This window comes from Rhinatrema bivittatum, chromosome 6 (assembly GCF_901001135.1).
Source record: "Rhinatrema bivittatum chromosome 6, aRhiBiv1.1, whole genome shotgun sequence".
In the NCBI taxonomy this organism is placed as follows: domain Eukaryota; kingdom Metazoa; phylum Chordata; class Amphibia; order Gymnophiona; family Rhinatrematidae; genus Rhinatrema; species Rhinatrema bivittatum.
Window position 1 is genome coordinate 171,562,294 of NC_042620.1, and position 17,429 is coordinate 171,579,722.

At 43.3% G+C, this 17,429-nt stretch overlaps 1 protein-coding gene across 4 annotated transcripts in view; it reads left to right on the forward strand.

Annotated features, from left to right (window-relative positions):
- KANSL1L (KAT8 regulatory NSL complex subunit 1 like) overlaps positions 1-17,429 on the forward strand; it is a 268,720-nt gene that overhangs the window by 207,024 nt on the left and 44,267 nt on the right. For all 4 annotated transcript variants that reach the window (XM_029606147.1, XM_029606146.1, XM_029606144.1 and 1 more), the window contains one exon: positions 12,480-12,592. In XM_029606147.1, the coding sequence (XP_029462007.1) occupies positions 12,480-12,592 (113 nt within the window). The remainder of the gene's footprint in view (positions 1-12,479; positions 12,593-17,429) is intronic.

Consider the following 17,429-nt stretch of genomic DNA (forward strand, 5'->3'; position numbering starts at 1 on the left):
CATGCGAGTTGCCCAATGGACTTTACGATCACAATGGATTCAAGCCATTCAACCACTACATTATCCAATTCAAGTGACCCACCAACTAAGATCATCTCTACTTTGGTGGACAAACACGGACAACTTGTGCAAAGGCCTACCTTTTCAGCAACCAGTCCCACAGATAACGTTAACTACAGATGCATCCACCTTGGGTTGGGGAGCTCACATAGACAATCTCCAAACACAAGGAACTTGGATAACTCTCGAAACAACATTTCAAATAAATTTCCTAGAGCTTCGAGCTATACGTTATGCGCTACATGCGTTTAAGGACTGCCTTTCACACAAGACTGTTTTGATCCAAACGGACAACACAGTAACCATGTGGTACATCAACAAACAGGGAGGTACGGGCTCGTATCTCCTTTGTCAAGAAGCTGCACAGATTTGGGCCTGGGCCCTATCACACTCAATGTTTCTCCGGGCCACTTACCTGGCAGGCATTCAAAATGTACTAGCGGATCGCCTCAGTCGTCAATTCCAACCACACGAATGGTCCCTGGATCCCTCAGTAGCGACCAGGATCTTTCATTGTTGGGGTCAACTGACAATAGACCTCTTTGCGTCACATCTGAATCACAAAGTGGACATATTCTGTTCTCTACACAAACAGAAGAACCAGCCAGCCAAGGACGCCTTTGCTCGTCCTTGGAACTCAGGCCTTCTATACGCGTATCCTCCAATACCGCTCATACCCAAAACTCTAGTGAAGCTTCAACAGGACAAGTGGTCCATGATACTCATAGCCCCATATTGGCCTCGACAAGTATGGTTTCCCACAATTCTAGACCTCTCAGTCAGGGATCAAATTCGTCTGGGAATAGCTCCCACTCTCATAACTCAGGATCAGGGTCGGTTGTGCCATCCCAACCTTCAATCCCTATCCCTGACAGCATGGATGTTGAAAGCTTGATCTTACAGCCACTCAATCTTTCCACCATCGTATCTCAAGTGCTTATAGCTTCTCGTAATCCTTCCACACGTAAGAACTATTCTCTGAAATGGAAATGATTTACTCTGTGGTGTAGGCAGAAAAGAATTGACCCTTTTACTTGCCCCACTACTTCTCTACTAGAGGACTTATACCACCTTTCAGACTCTGGTCTCCAGACTTCATCTGTAAGAGTACATTTAAGTGCAATCTCAGCCTACCATAACAAGGTAGGAGATGCGCCTATTTCCACACAACCTCTAGTCAGTAGGTTTATGAGAGGTTTAACGCATCTAAAACCACCAATTCGGCCACCAGTCATAGAATGGGACCTCAATCTGGTCTTAGCAAGACTCATGCGTTCCCCTTTTGAACCCATAGATTAATTCACCAGAACCGCTGCAGATGCAATGAAATTACTACTAATGATACCAGACACTATCTCCAATTCTTTGGCCAATATCATAAACTGCTCTCTATCTCAAGGAATCTTCCCGGACGACCTAAAACTCGCTTCACTCAAACCACTCCTCAAGAAACCTAACCTAGGCACTAGAGAACCTAACAACTTCCGCCCTATATCTAATCTACCATTCAGAGCCAAGATCATGGAGAGGATAGTTAACAAACAACTCTCAGACTATCTTGAAGACCACAAAATACTGCACCCTTCCCAATACGGGTTTCGTAAAGCTCTGAGCACTGAAACCCTCCTCCTCTCACTAACAGACCATCTTATCATGGGTATGGACAAGGGTCAATCCTTCCTACTGATACTCCTCGACCTCTCGGTGGCTTTCGACACCTTTAACCACTCCATCCTCATCAACCGACTAGCCGATATTGGGATAACAGGAACCGCCTTCAGATGGTTCGAATCTTTCCTCACAAACAGAGGCTTCAAGGTACAAATCAATAATAAAGAATCCCCTCGCATCAATTCATCATTAGGAGTCCCCCAAGGCTCCTCCTTATCCACTACACTCTACAATATATACCTCCTTCCCCTATGCCAACTTCTAACGAACCTAAACTTAAAACACTATCTTTACGCAGACGACGTCCAAATCCTGATCCCCATATCAGAGTCTATCACAAAAACTCTCAAGTTCTGGGACACCTGCCTCCAAGAAATCAACTCCCTCCTCACCAAGCTAAACTTAATACTCAATTCAGACAAAACCGAACTCCTCATCATCTCTCCCGATGACAGCAATACTACACAAATACCAACACCCAATCCCCTGTTCTCCCACGCAAGAGACTTGGGAGTACAAATTGACAACAGTCTAAATCTAAAAAAATTCATTAATCAAACCACCAAGGACTGCTTCTACAAACTTCAGGTACTAAAAAGAATTAAACCATTGCTGCACTTTCATGACTTCAGATCTGTACTCCAAGCAGTTTTATTCTCCAAAATAGACTACTGCAACTCTATCTTGCTTGGTCTCCCCGTCTCCTCTACCAAACCGCTGCAGATGCTACAAAATGCAGCAGCCAGAATCCTAACAAATACCTGCAGAAGAGAACACATTACACCCATCCTCAGAAACTTGCACTGGCTACCTATCAGCTTCAGAATTTTACACAAGTCCCTCACCATCATTCACAAATCCATTCACAACCAAGCCCCCTTGGATCTTCAATTCCCAATAAGACTCCACACATCCTCCAGACCAATCAGAGAAGCTTACAGAGGATCCCTGCATATCCCCCCAACAAAATCCACCAATCATCTTACCACCAGAGAACGGGCCTTTTCCACAGCGGGACCAACTATTTGGAACACTATCCCACCAGAGCTCAGACAAGAACCCTGCCTGTTGACTTTCAGAAAAAGGCTCAAGACGTGGTTATTTAAATAGGCCTTTCCATAAACCAAGAGCCCCAGCTGTCACGAACGATCACTCAACAATTTGTAAATAACTGATACAGTTATCTAGTTACTGTCTGCTACTTCTTCCTCTTCCCAGTTCCAGTACCCCTGTTCATTGTAACTTTTGTCTTCTTTATACCATGTTAATAGTTAGTTAGGTTGCTACCCTTGTTATTTGTAAACCGACATGATATGATCTGTATCATGAATGCCGGTATAAAAAAGCACTAAAATAAAAATAAATAAATAAAATGTGATTTTAAATTTCTCACATGGAAGACTATCTTCCTCATAGCCATTACATCAGCTAGAAGGGTTAGTGAGTTACAAGCACTTGTCACGTACGCACTCTATACGAAGTTCCTACATGACAGAGTGGTTCTCCGTACACATCCAAAATTCCTCACCAAGATAGTTATGGAATTCCACCTGAACCAATCCATAGTTTTACCCACATTCTTTCCAAGGCCCCATTCCCATCCAGGAGAAGCAGCCTTACATACCTTGGACTGTAAGCATGCGCTAGCATTTTATATAAACCGCACTGCAGTCCACAGAAAATCCACTCAACTTTTTGTATCTTATGATCCAAACAAACCAGGAAAAGCAGTGGGTAAACATACCATATCCAATTGGCTAGCAGATTGCATACAGTTTTGCTATGAAAAAGCAGGCCTTCCTCTCCAAGGGCGAGTAAAGGCGCATTCAGTAAGGGCAATGTCAACTTCAGTAGCACACTATCGTTCAGTGCCAATCCTTGACATGTGTAAAGCAGCAACATGGATTTCTCTTCACACTTTTGCAGCTCATTACTGTTTGGACAAGCAAGGACGACAAGATTCAGCCTATGGACAATCTGTCTTAAAGAACTTGTTTCCAGTTTAATCCCAACTCCTTCTACATCCAATCTGCTGTGATCTTCGGCTGACTCATTTTCAATAACAATACTTCAGTGCTACTTCACTACAAAATGACTCAGCCTCTAGCTTGCTAATCACCCATATGTGAGGACTAGCATCCTGCTTGTCCTGGGATAAAGCAAAATTGCTTACCTTGTAATAGGTGTTATCCCAGGACAGCAGGATGTAGTCCTCACAAAACCTGCCCGCCACCCCGCGGAGTTGCGTCTCATTCCTTTTATTATTTTATTTTTGCTAAAGCTTATTGCTACATACGAGACTGAAGAGAGACACCTGTGGCAGAGAATATCATGGCATTCTGGGCATGCTCAGTGGCCTCACAGGGCCAGTCAAAAGTTTCTAGAAACTTTGACAAAGATTTCCCGCGCTAGGTCTCCGTCGGTGACATCACCCATATGTGAGGACTACATCCTGCTGTCCTGGGATAACACCTATTACAAGGTAAGCAATTTTGCTTTCTACAGGTTCTGGGTTCAATGGCTTCAACCCTGGAATTGGTACCGTGGGCCTTCACACATATGTGTCCACTTCAGAGGGCACTGTTGGACAAATGGAATCCCCTGTCGCAGGCTTTTCATTTACCAGTTTTGCTGGATGTGTCGGCACGGAACAGCCTGTCATGGTGGCTGCAGTCTTCCAATCTACAGCGTGGAGTCAGCCTAGAGGTTCCGGAGTGGGTGATTCTCACTTCCGATGCCAGCCTCTTTGGTTGGGGAGCGATCTGCGAGCAACAGTCGGCCCAGGGCACTTGGTCGACGGTGGAAGCCTCGTGGCCAATCAATCTGTTGGAGACCAGGGCAGTGCAGCTGGCACTTCAAACCTTTCTCCACCTCGTTCAAGGTCGTTCGGTCAGGGTTCTGTCGGACAACGCCACAACGGTTGCTTACATCAATCATCAGGGCGGGACCAAGAGCCAGGGAGTGGTGATGGAAACACAGGAGCTGTTTCAATGGGCGTAACAGTACTTGGTTCAGCTAGTGGCTTGTCATATCGCAGGGGTCGACAACGTTCAGGCCGATTTCCTCAGTCGTCAGACCTTAGAGCCAGGCGAGTGGGAGTTGGCGGAGTCCGCGATGTGGCTCATCCGGAGGAGGTGGGGCTGTCCCCACATCAATTTGATGGCAACTCTGCTCAATGCGAAAGCTCCTCGGTTCTTCAGTCGCAGGAGGGAGTACGGGGCCGAGGGTGTCGACGCTCTAGTAGTGTCTTGGCCTCTGAAAGTCTTGCTGTATGTGTTTCCGCCGTGGCCTCTGGTGGGCAAAGTATTGCGCAGAATAGAGAAGCACCCTGGGAGTGCTAGTAGCTCCAGAATTTGCCACGTCGACTGTGGTTCGCAGATCTAGTCAATCTAGCAGTGGACGGTCCATTGCATTTGAGTCATCTCCCGGAACTTCTTCGGCAAGGTCCCATAATTTCCGACCAGGCAGATCGCTTTTGTCTAGCGGCTTGGCTTTTGAGAGGTGTCGCTTGAGGTGGAGAGGTTATCCAGAACCGGTGATCACTACACTTTTACAGGCCAGGCGGCAATCTACTTCCCTCTCAACTATTCCTGTTGAATTGTGTTTAGAATCAGAGTTTAAAGCTTTTAAAAAAGCTCTAAAAACATGGCTCTTCGAACAAGCTTATGTTGATTATCTTGAAAAAAAAGGACTAATTCGTATAGAGAAGCATTATTTTATTCTTTGTTTTATGTTGATTTATTAATAATTTTATTAACAATTTTATTTTTATTACATTTTAATGTACTTTTATAGACAATTTTATGCTTGATTTTATGATTTTGTAACATGTAAACTGTTGTGATGTATATTATGAACGATGGTATACAAGAATCTTTAAATAAATAAATATGTTCGAGTCTGGAAGGTGTTTGAAGCTTGGTGTACGTACCAAGGGATTCAGGTGGTGCAGGCCTCGATTTCTCATGTCTTGTCTTGTCTTTTCTTTTTTTTTTAATTTATAATTTTTATTCATTTTTCAATGCATAATTACAATATTTGCTTCCAAATAAATTTCATTTACAGAAATTAACATAAATTTTCTATGCAAATTTTTTCCATTAAACTGATAGACTTAAATTAAATAAGCAATACAAGAAAATAGTGGCTTGTAAAAAGCGGTACAATGAAAAAGAAACGATTTCAACATTGTAACAATTGGCACGCAGTTGTGGTCTGTGACCTTTATGCATCAAACGTTAACTAGCTTCTACACTGGGGTTGCCATCCAAAAACTTGTGTAAGTCTAGTGGGTCCAAAAAAAACATTTATTTTCTTTATAGCTTAATATACATCTACATGGGTATTTTACTATAAATCTACCTCCCCTGTTCTCAACCTCAGGTTCCATAGAAATAAATTTTCTCCTCTCTTGCGTAAGCCTAGATAGATCTGGATAGATTCAAACTTTTGCACCATAAAACAACTTCAGCCTATTTCTCATGAAGAATTTAAATACCATATCTCTATCAGTTGTTAAAGTAAATGACAAAAATAAGGTTCTTCTAGTTGTTATCACAGAATCTGATGATAACTCTAAAAATTGGATTAAATCCAAATCTGTATTACATAAGAAACATAAGAAAATGCCATACTGGGTCAGACCAAGGGTCCATCAAGCCCAGCATCCTGTTTCCAACAGTGGCCAATCCAGGCCATAAGAATCTGGCAAGTACCCAAAAAACTAAGTCTATTCCATGTTACCATTGCTAATGGCAGTTGCTATTCTCTAATTGAACTTAATAGCAGGTAATGGACTTCTCCTCCAAGAACTTATCCAATCCTTTTTTAAACACAGCTATACTAACTGCACTAACCACATCCTCTGGCAACAAATTCCAGAGTTTAATTGTGCGTTGAGTAAAAAAAGAACTTTCTCCGATTAGTTTTAAATGTGCCCCATGCTAACTTCATGGAGTGCCCCCTAGTCTTTCTACTATCCGAAAGAGTAAATAACCGATTCACATCTACCCGTTCTAGACCTCTCATGATTTTAAACACCTCTATCATATCCCCCCTCAGTCGTCTCTTCTCCAAGCTGAAAAGTCCTAACCTCTTTAGTCTTTCCTCATAGGGGAGTTGTTCCATTCCCCTTATCATTTTGGTAGCCCTTCTCTGTACCTTCTCCATCGCAATTATATCTTTTTTGAGATGCGGCGACCAGAATTGTACACAGTATTCAAGGTGCGGTCTCACCATGGAGCGATACAGAGGCATTATGACATTTTCCGTTTTATTCACCATTCCCTTTCTAATAATTCCCAACATTCTGTTTGCTTTTTTGACTGCCGCAGCACACTGTACTGATGATTTCAATGTGTTATCCACTATGACACCTAGATCTCTTTCTTGGGTTGTAGCACCTAATATGGAACCCAACATTGTGTAATTATAGCATGGGTTATTTTTCCTTATATGCATCACCTTGCACTTATCCACATTAAATTTAATCTGCCATTTGGATGCCCAATTTTCCAGTCTCACTAGGTCTTCCTGCAATTTATCACAATCTGCTTGTGATTTAACTACTCTGAACAATTTTGTGTCATCTGCAAATTTGATTATCTCACTCGTATTTCTTTCCAGATCATTTATAAATATATTGAAAAGTAAGGGTCCCAATACAGATCCCTGAGGCACTCCACTGTCCACTCCCTTCCACTGAGAAAATTGCCCATTTAATCCTACTCTCTGTTTCCTGTCTTTTAGCCAGTTTGCAATCCACGAAAGGACATCGCCACCTATCCCATGACTTTTTCTTTTCCTAGAAGCCTCTCATGAGGAACTTTGTCAAACACCTTCTGAAAATCCAAGTATACTATATCTACCGGTTCACCTTTATCCACATGTTTATTAACTCCTTCAAAAAAGTGAAGCAGATTTGTGAGGCAAGACTTGCCCTGGGTAAAGCCATGCTGACTTTGTTCCATTAAACCATGTCTTTCTATATGTTCTGTGATTTTGATGTTTAGAACACTTTCCACTATTTTTCCTGGCACTGAAGTCAGGCTAACCGGTCTGTAGTTTCTCAGATCGCCCCTAGAGCCCTTTTTAAATATTGGGGTTACATTTGCTATCCTCCAGTCTTCAGGTACAATGGATGATTTTAATGATAAGTTACAAATTTTTACTAATAGGTCTGAAATTTCATTTTTTGTTCCTTCAGAACTCTGGGGTGTATACCATCCGGTCCAGGTGATTTACTACTCTTCAGTTTGTCAATCAGGCCTACCACATCTTCTAGGTTCACCGTGATTTGATTCAGTCCATCTGAATCATTGCCCATGAAAACCTTCTCCATTTTGGGTACCTCCCCAACATCCTCTTCAGTAAACACCGAAGTAAAGAAATCATTTAATCTTTCCACGATGGCCTTATCTTCTCTAAGTGCCCCTTTAACCCCTCGATCATCTAACGGTCCAACTGACTCCCTCACAGGCTTTCTGCTTCGGATATATTTAAAAAAGTTTTTACTGTGAGTTTTTGCCTCTACAGCCAACTTCTTTTCAAATTCTCTCTTAGCCTGTCATCAATGTCTTACATTTAACTTGCCAATGTTTATGCTTTCTCCTATTTTCTTCTGTTGGATCCTTCTTCCAATTATTGAATGAAGATCTTTTGGCTAAAATAGCTTCTTTCACCTCCCCTTTTAACCATGCCGGTAATCGTTTTGCCTTCTTTCCACCTTTCTTAATGTGTGGAATACATCTGGACTGTGCTTCTAGAATGGTATTTTTTTAACAATGACCACGCTTCAGTTTTTTCTAACAATTTTTCTCATTTTATCAAAGTTTCCCTTTTGAAAGTTTAGCACGAAAGCCTTGGATTTGCACACTGTTCCTTTTCCAGTCATTAAATCAAATTTGATCATATTATGATCACTATTGCCAAGCGGCCCCCCACCGTTACCTCTCTCACCAAGTCCTGTGCTCCACTGAGAATTAGATCTAAAATTGCTCCCTCTCTCGTCGGTTCCTGAACCAATTGCTCCATAAAGCCATCATTTATTCCATCCAGGAATGTTATCTCTCTAGCATGACCCGATGATACATTTACCCAGTCTATATTGGGGTAATTGAAGTCTCCCATTATTACTGCACTACCAATTTGGTTAGCTTCCCTAATTTCTCTTAGCATTTCACTGTCCATCTCACCATCTTGACCAGGTGGACGGTAGTATACCCCTATCACTATAGTCTTCCCCGACACAAGGGATTTCTACCCATAAAGATTCAATTTTGTATTTAGTCTCATGCAGGATGTTTATCCTGTTGGACTCTATGCCATCCTGGACATAAAGCGCCACACCTCCTCCCAAGTGCTCCTCTCTGTCATTGCGATATAATTTGTACCCCGGTATAGCACTGTCCCATTGGTTATCCTCTTTCCACCATGTCTCTGAGATGCCAATTAAGTCCATGTCATCATTTACTGCTATACTCCCTAGCAGCACTTTCAGAGAGATAGTACATTTTATTAAACACAGGCATTAACTCTTGAGAGTTTTCCAAAATATGAGTGAAATATTTCTTAAACATATCTACTGGGATAATAGCAACTGAATAAGGAAAATGTAATACACGCAAATTAGAATATTTCCCCATATTCTCCAAAATCTCAATTTTCCTTGGATTTATGTTTTCAACTCTCAAAATTTCAAGCTGGTTCTGTTCAAGTTTTGTAACTCTAGTTGTAATGTTCTCAATTTTTTCATCCTGTTTTTTAATCCTCCCATCCATTTTCAATAAATGCTGATTATTTTCCATAGTAATTTTCGTTAGATTTAATATCGCAGTCTCTAGATCTTTTAAGCCTCCCCACAGAGAGTCCAGAGTTATAACCTGGGGCTTATCCTTCCCTAGAATTTCGGCAGGTTGTTTGGAAGGCTTTTTCCCCTTGGCTAGTAAGGTCCCAATCTCGACCCACAGTTTTTCTTCCTCCTTCTCTGAGGCTCCAATAGACTCTCCCGACGAAGAACCCTCCTCTGGCTTTGAAGATTTCTCCCGCTGATCTCAAAATCCTTCCTGCATTGCCGACCTCTGCAGTACTCTACTGCTTCTCTTGGCTCCTTCGTCTCAGCTTCCGCACTGCTTCTTCTGCGGTGGGGTGTCTGGTGCGCCGGGACTCAGTGAGACGTCTTCAGCCTGCAGATTCAGCATCCGCTGCATGCCCACCTCTGCTGCAGCTCCCTCAACCGGCTTCGGGTCCACGTTCTGAGCAAAGAAGGTCTCTATTCTCGGCTGCAGCGTCTCGGGTAAGGGGGACGATGTTAAAACATCCCTTACCCCCATTTTTCTCTTGGTATGAGGCATCGTATTACAGGAAAGAGCAATCAAACAACCCAAGAGTCAGAGCGTTCCTTCTGTGCTCCTAACTCCGTGGCCATCTTGCCCCTAATCAGCAAGTCTTGTCTTTTCTACAAGAGGGTTTGGCTAAAGGTCTTGCTTTTAATTCCCGTAATGTGCAGGTAGCGGCTTTAGCCTGCTTACAAGCCAAGCTTGAGGGTTATTCCTTGTTGTCACATCCGGATGTACAGAGGTTTCTTCGGGGAGTCAAGAATTTGCGTCCTTCGGTACGGAAAGTATATCCTCCTTGGAACCTTAATCTGGTTCTGCATGTATTGTGTGATGCTCCATTTGAACCAATTTGGAAAGCGACCCTTAAAGATTTGACTCTCAAGGTAGTGTTCCTGGTGGCCATTTGTTCCGCCAGGAGAATTTCAGAATTGCAGGCCTTGTCGTGTAGGGATCCATTTCTTCAGATATCTGATTCAGGGATTTCATTGCGTATGGTTCCCTCCTTTGTCCCAAAAGTGGCTTCTGCCTTTCATGTTAATCAGACTATTGAGCTTCCAGCATTTACAGATTTGGATGATTCTACGCAGCAAGCTAGGGAGCTTAAGCTATTGGATGTCCACAGGACCTTGCTCTGCTATTTCAAGGTTACTAATGAGTTCAGGAGGTCTGATCATCTTTTTGTATTATGGAGTGGTGCAAAGACGGGTACCCTTGCCTCTAAAGCAACTATTGCCAGATGGCTTAAGGAGGCTATTGGGTTGGCGTACATTCTCAAGAGCCGTCAAGTTCCTGAGGGTTTGCGGGCCCACTCGACGCAGGCTCAGGCTGCTTCTTGGGCAGAGGCTCAGTTGGAAGTCACTGCATACTTTTGCAAGGCATTACCAATTGGATTTGGGATTTTCTGATTCCAGGTCTTTTGGTGAAGGTATCTTGCGAGCGGTACTCTCCAGGTCCCACCCTCTCTAAGAAGCTTTGGTACATCCCAGGAATCTGGACTGATCCGGGTACGTACAGGGAAAATAAAATTGGTTCTTACCTGCTAATTTTCGTTCCTGTAACACCAACTGATCAGTCCAGAACCCACCCATATTGGAGGGGAGAGTCTTCCGCTCAGGTATAGCCTTTCAGCACACTTGCGTTCTTGGTTGTCAATTATTTAAAGTTGTTTGGCACGTTTTTTAGTCAGCTTATGGCACATTGTGTTTTTTCAGCTTGGGTACAGATCAATACTGAGCACCAGGTGGCACCAGGGCTTTTCAAGCAGTGTCAACGAGGCTTTTCTCTGTCTCCATCTGCTGGCAGGGATGAATAAACCCAGGAGTCTGGACTGATCCGTTGGTACTACAGGAACGAAAATTAGCAGGTAAGAACCAATTTTTTATAGCATTTTTGAATAATGTTGAAATAATGGCTTTTCTCTCCTTTTGGGTCCTCCACCTGAGTTTACATTATCCCAATGCTATATTATGTAGAATCACAGGAGAGCACTCAGTGAGAGGAGTTCCTCTGATATGACTGAATATATGCATAGAGAATGCACATTCTATAGATGAAATAGAAACATGCCTTTAAGGATTAGGCTATAAATTGTGTTGCAGTAGATCTTGGATTAGTAGCATAATTGGCTGCATGTTTGTGAGCAGGTGCTGCTGTCAGTAGTTTTAACATGATTTAAAATGGTACAATCAATGCATTTTGAAAATCAAATTGAATCCTAATCATGTGGCACTTAATATGCTCTGATGTTACCAGGATGCCCCACAATAAGAATTTACAAGAATAACTAATTTTACATACACAGAATCTTTTTCCTATTTAAAATGTATTTGTTTTCACTTTAACTATTTTATTATAATAATCCTCAGATCATATATGAACATAATTGTGCTTGCTGTTAACATGAAATTTTGTTTTACTTAAATATTTGGTATAATAGCATAAAAAAATACTAAGAATTTCAAGTCAGATTGCATGTATTGCTTTCAATTAGAGGAATCCCCTCTGAAAAGTATTTGCTTATTTTGATCTTCTAAAAGTAACCTTTTTAAATTCAAAATAAAACTTTATTAATTAAAAAAAAAAGAAATTTTAAATAGCCAACATTAATGCAGCATCAGTTAACACTGCAGTTTTAAATAAAAAGTAAAAAAATAAAAATAAGGTGTCGGCTACATAACTGTTGAAACCAGCAGATTATAATGAGGTATTTACATATTGAAATAGTTGAACTAAAATGTTAAAGAAATCAATTACATCTGTTGCATCTGGAAAATTATAGAAGATATTTACAAATGTAAATTAACATGGTAATGTAGTACCATAGATCCTACCCCATCACTACCAATCTGCCCATGCTCGTGGTCACTAATGCTTATTCAGATGGCAGAGGCTAATTTTTGTTTATAATTATAGCTGGAAGACCTGTCTGATGAAGCCTTTTCCTCTCGTCATGAGACCTATGAACACAAGGAGAAAGCACGATGGTCCTTATGGGAGCAGAGCAGGTGGCACAGACGGAACAGCAGGCAGGTGTACCAGCTTCACATAAGGCTAGAACACTCTTATAGAGCTGTTAGCTGCCACTGTTATGCTAGCACAGTCACTTTCCAAAATACTGTTAGTGGAGTTGTTACTGAAAAATGAGACTTGTCACAAAAGTAACAGAGCAGTGAAAGATGGGGTTTAGAGGAATCAAACGAAAAAAATGGTGAGCGTGGGGTGAGATTTTGACATGGTATTTCCTTCTCACTTCTTTTTCTTCCAGCTCATTTGGAAATAGGACTGGTATCTGTCTCCATGAGTCATCATTCACAACTAGTCAGGAACTTTTTTCCCTATTTGGACATGCAGTTTTGCAAAATCTGTTCTCAATGTAGTCCATCCTCCATGGTGGTGGCCGGGTTGCTTAGCAAGTAAATGCTTTGCTGCAACCCTCAGCTTGGAACTCCCTACTTGTAATGGCTAATTCAGTCTGCTTATCAACAGAAAAACAGGTTTGCTTACCGTAAATCATGTTCTCCTAGGACAAGCAGGATGGTAGTCCTCACACATGGGTGACATCAGATGGAGCCCGGCACGGAACTTCAATCTCAAAAAATCTAGAGCTTTCAACATGCCCTACTGAGCATGTGCAGCCTTAGTCATCACCCTGCCTCCTAGGCAGAGTCCCTCAGTCTCTTCTTTATCCCAGGACAAGTAGGATGCTAGTCCTCACATATGGGTGACGTCACTGACGGAGCCCTATTGCGGGAAAACGTCTGTCAAAGTTTCTAGAAACTTTTGACTGGCACTGTGAGAGCACTGAGCATGCCCAGCATGCCATGATATTCTCTGTCACAGGGGTCTCACTCTAGTCTTCATTTTTCCGCGCTGCTGTAAGCATCGTGGAGATAGGAGCCCTGTGAGTTTACTCACAATTCTGACTGAAAAGTCAATTATTTTTCACATATTTTCCGCATTTGGGATCTCACTCTCCCTTTTGTCACCGGACGGTGACAAATTGATAGCATTTTTGCGTTATAAAAACGAGATTTTTTTCTCACAAAATTTTTCATCGACGCCTGTCGATACTGACATGGCTTCAGGTTTCAAAATGCCCGATTTGTAATCTGACCATGTCAGTCACAGACCCACATCTAGAATGTGTAGTCTGTTTGGGTGAGAAGCATGATATTTCATCATGCCAACAATGTCAGGAGATGACCCCGAAGGGTAGGAAACTTCGGCACATCTTTTCCAACTTCAACTCCTTCCATCGCCTTCCACCTCAACCAAATCATCTCCAACAGGAGTTACAAAGAAACTCCTCCTCAAAAAACATCGACTGGAAGGATCCGGAGATGCGGCATCGTCAACCCCGTCGATGTCATTGGCAAGGTCAGTCGCCGATCCGCAGCCTAAACATAAACATCGACATCATCGAGCCTCGGCGTCACCGTTGCTTTCCCCCCCGGGGGAACCGAGCGCAAAGCGGCATAAAGATATGGATCTACCGCTACCGTCCGCACCTACTCCGGTACCACCTTCACAATCACCGCTATCGACTCCTCCATTGGTGCGATCCTCCCACCTAGTTCACAAGACTTATCTGCCATCATCAGAGAAGCAGTGATGGAAGCCTTGAAGAATCAGATTCCGGCGACCACGCCGATGCCGGCGAATGCGCCGATGCCGGTGACGTCTCCTATACCACTCATGTCACCGATGCCGGTAGTACCGATACCGATGACACTTTCGATGCCAGTGACATCACAGATGCCAGGGAAAACCCCGATGCCAGCGACGTCGATTCCGCCGATGTCATTGATGACTATTCCCACATCGATGTTCTCTTTTTTACCAACATCGATGTCGATGGCTTCATCGGTTCCACAGCCGATATCCATCTACACTATGGCCACGACGATACAACACAGCAAAGAAAATCGGTATCTAACAAGAAGGCATCGACCACACTAAAATCTTCGATGCCGAAACATCCGCCAACAGTGCCATACCTTCCTGAGCCCTTAGGATCTACAGAAGCAGCACTACATAGTATCCTTACCAAATGATACCAGGAGTTATTAGCCTCCTTGCCATCTGATCCCAGAGAAGACGATCCAGAAGACAATCCTTTCGAGGAACCTTTACCAGGACCTTCTGGTCTTCCTCCTCCTCCTAGGACTACAACACCTCATCAACAAACTCAGGAGTATGACACTTGGTCTGACACCATCCTCAGAAGCCTTTATGCCTGACCCATCACCCCAACATGTCAGAAAACAATCTCCTCCAGAGGATTTCACTTTTACAACATTTGTACAGGAGATGGCGGACTCCTTCCCCTTTAAATTGCAAGCAGAGCAGGACAATAGACAGCAGACTTTGGAGGTACTCCAGTTTGTCAACCCTCCAAAGCAAATTGTTGCAATTCCTACACATGATGTTCTTTTGCAACTGCAACACCATCTCTGGGAACATCCCTGCTCTGTCCTAGCAGTAAATAAGCGCATGGATAGTACTTACCTTGTACAATCCACGCCTGGATATCAGAAGCCACAACTTCCCCACCACTCTGTAGTTGTGGAATTGGCACAAAAAGCGCTCAAAAAGAACACAAACACATTCCTCTAACCCCCCGGGAAAAGAACATAGGTTTCTCGATTCCCTGGGACGAAAAGTCTTCCAAGGAGCTATGTTGAACTCCAGGATTTCTGCCTATCACCTATACATGACACAGTATCAGAGGAACCTATGGAAACAAATTCAAGAATTTGTCCCATCTCTTCCTACTGAATACCAAGAAGCTGCCCAAGCCATCATTCATAAGGCTATGGAAGCCGGAAAGCATGACGTCCGGGCAGCCTATGACGGATTCAAGACTGCTTCAAGAGTGGCTGCATCTGGCATCAGTGCCAGAAGATGGGTATGGCTCAAGGCCTCAGATCTGAGACCCGAGGTGCAAGACAAGTTGGTGGATCTTCCCTGTCAGGGGGACAACCTCTTCGGCTCTAAAGTCCAAGATGCTGTGTGTCTGTTAAAAGAGCATACAGAAACACTCAGACAGTTGTCTTCCCTCCCGCAGGATCCCCCTTCGCACAGTCGGCATAGGCCTCAAAGGAGGGATGCCACAAGACCTTTTTACAGGCAGCGGAGATATTACCTTCCTTCTTCTCGACCTCGCCCTGCCAGGACACAACACAGACCGCAGCCACGACAGCAGAGACAGTCTAGGCCTCAGCCTGCTCCACAAACAAGTACTACCACTGGCTTTTTAAATTTTATCCAGAGAACTCAGCCTTCTCTCAAATCCCCACCCACACCTCCCAGTGGGAGGCCGGATATCTCAATTCTACAACAATTGGCTAACGTTAACAAACGACCAATGGGTCCTCTCCATAATATATCGAGGAAACCAACTAAATTTCCTCTCACTTCCCAAAGATTTTCCGCCCACACAGCTACATCTAAGCGAAAACCATATCCTTCAGTTACAAGTAGAATTATCCACCCTTCTGAAAACCAGGGCTGTAGAGCCAGTACCCCGGTCTCAGAGAGGCAGAGGATTCTATTCCTGTTTATTTCCTCATTCCAAAGAAAACCGGAGGAATACGTCCCATCTTAGATCTCAGAAATCTCAAAACATTTCTGAAAAAAGAAAAGTTCAGAATGGTCTCTCTAGGAACCATGCTCCCACTTCTTCAAGCAGGAGATTGGATTGGCTTTGTTCTCTGGATATACAAGACGCTTACGCTCACATCCCAATTTTTCCTCCTGATCGCAAGTATCTGCGCTTCATGGTGGGCCATCAACATTTCCAATACAGGGTACTGCCATTCGGACTTGCCTCTGCTCCCAGAGTATTCACCAAATGTCTGGCAGTAATAGCAGCACACTTACGCAAGGAAAGTGTCCATGTTTTTCCGTATCTAGACGACAGGCTCATCAGAAGTCACTCTCAACAAGGAGCAATAGCTTCCCTCAACAGAACAATTGCTCTACTTCATTCCATGGGCTTTCTCATCAATTATCAAAAGTCCCATCTCACACCGTCACACCTACTTCAATTTATAGGAGCAGAATTGAACACCATGCTCTCAAAGGCCTTTCTACCCGAAGATCGAGCAGAAACGCTGGCCTTATTGGCAAAATCAATTCACTCAAAGACACAAGCAACAGCTCATCAGTTTCTAACCTTACTAGGCCACATGGCCTCCACAGTTCATGTCACTCCTATGGCAAGGCTCGCCATGAGAGTTACCCAATGGACTCTAAGATCACAATGGATTCAAGCCATTCAACCACTGCATTATCCAATTCAAGTAACCCACCAACTACGTTCCTCTCTACTTTGGTGGGTGAACAAGGACAATTTGCGCAAGGGCCTACCCTTCCAACAACCAGTTCCACAGATAACATTAACTACAGATGCATCCACCTTGGGTTGGGGAGCACACATAGACACTCTCAAAGCCCAGGGTACTTGGACGACACTCGAAGCAACCTTTCAAATCAATTTTCTGGAACTTCGAGCTATATGTTATGCTCTGCATGCGTTCAAGGACTGCCTTTCCCACAAGACTGTTCTGATCCAAAAAGACAACACAGTAGCCATGTGGTATATCAACAAACAGGGAGGTACGGACTCATATCTCCTTTGCCAAGAAGCTGCACAGATTTGGGGCTGGGCCCTGAACCACTCAATGTTCCTCTGGGCCACTTATCTGGCAGGCATTCACAATGTGGTGGCGGATCGACTCAGTCGTCAATTTCAACCACACGAATGGTCCTTGGATCACTCAGTAGCGACCAGGATATTTCAGATTTGGGGACAACCGACAATAGACCTCTTTGCGTAACATCTGAATCACAAAGTGGAAA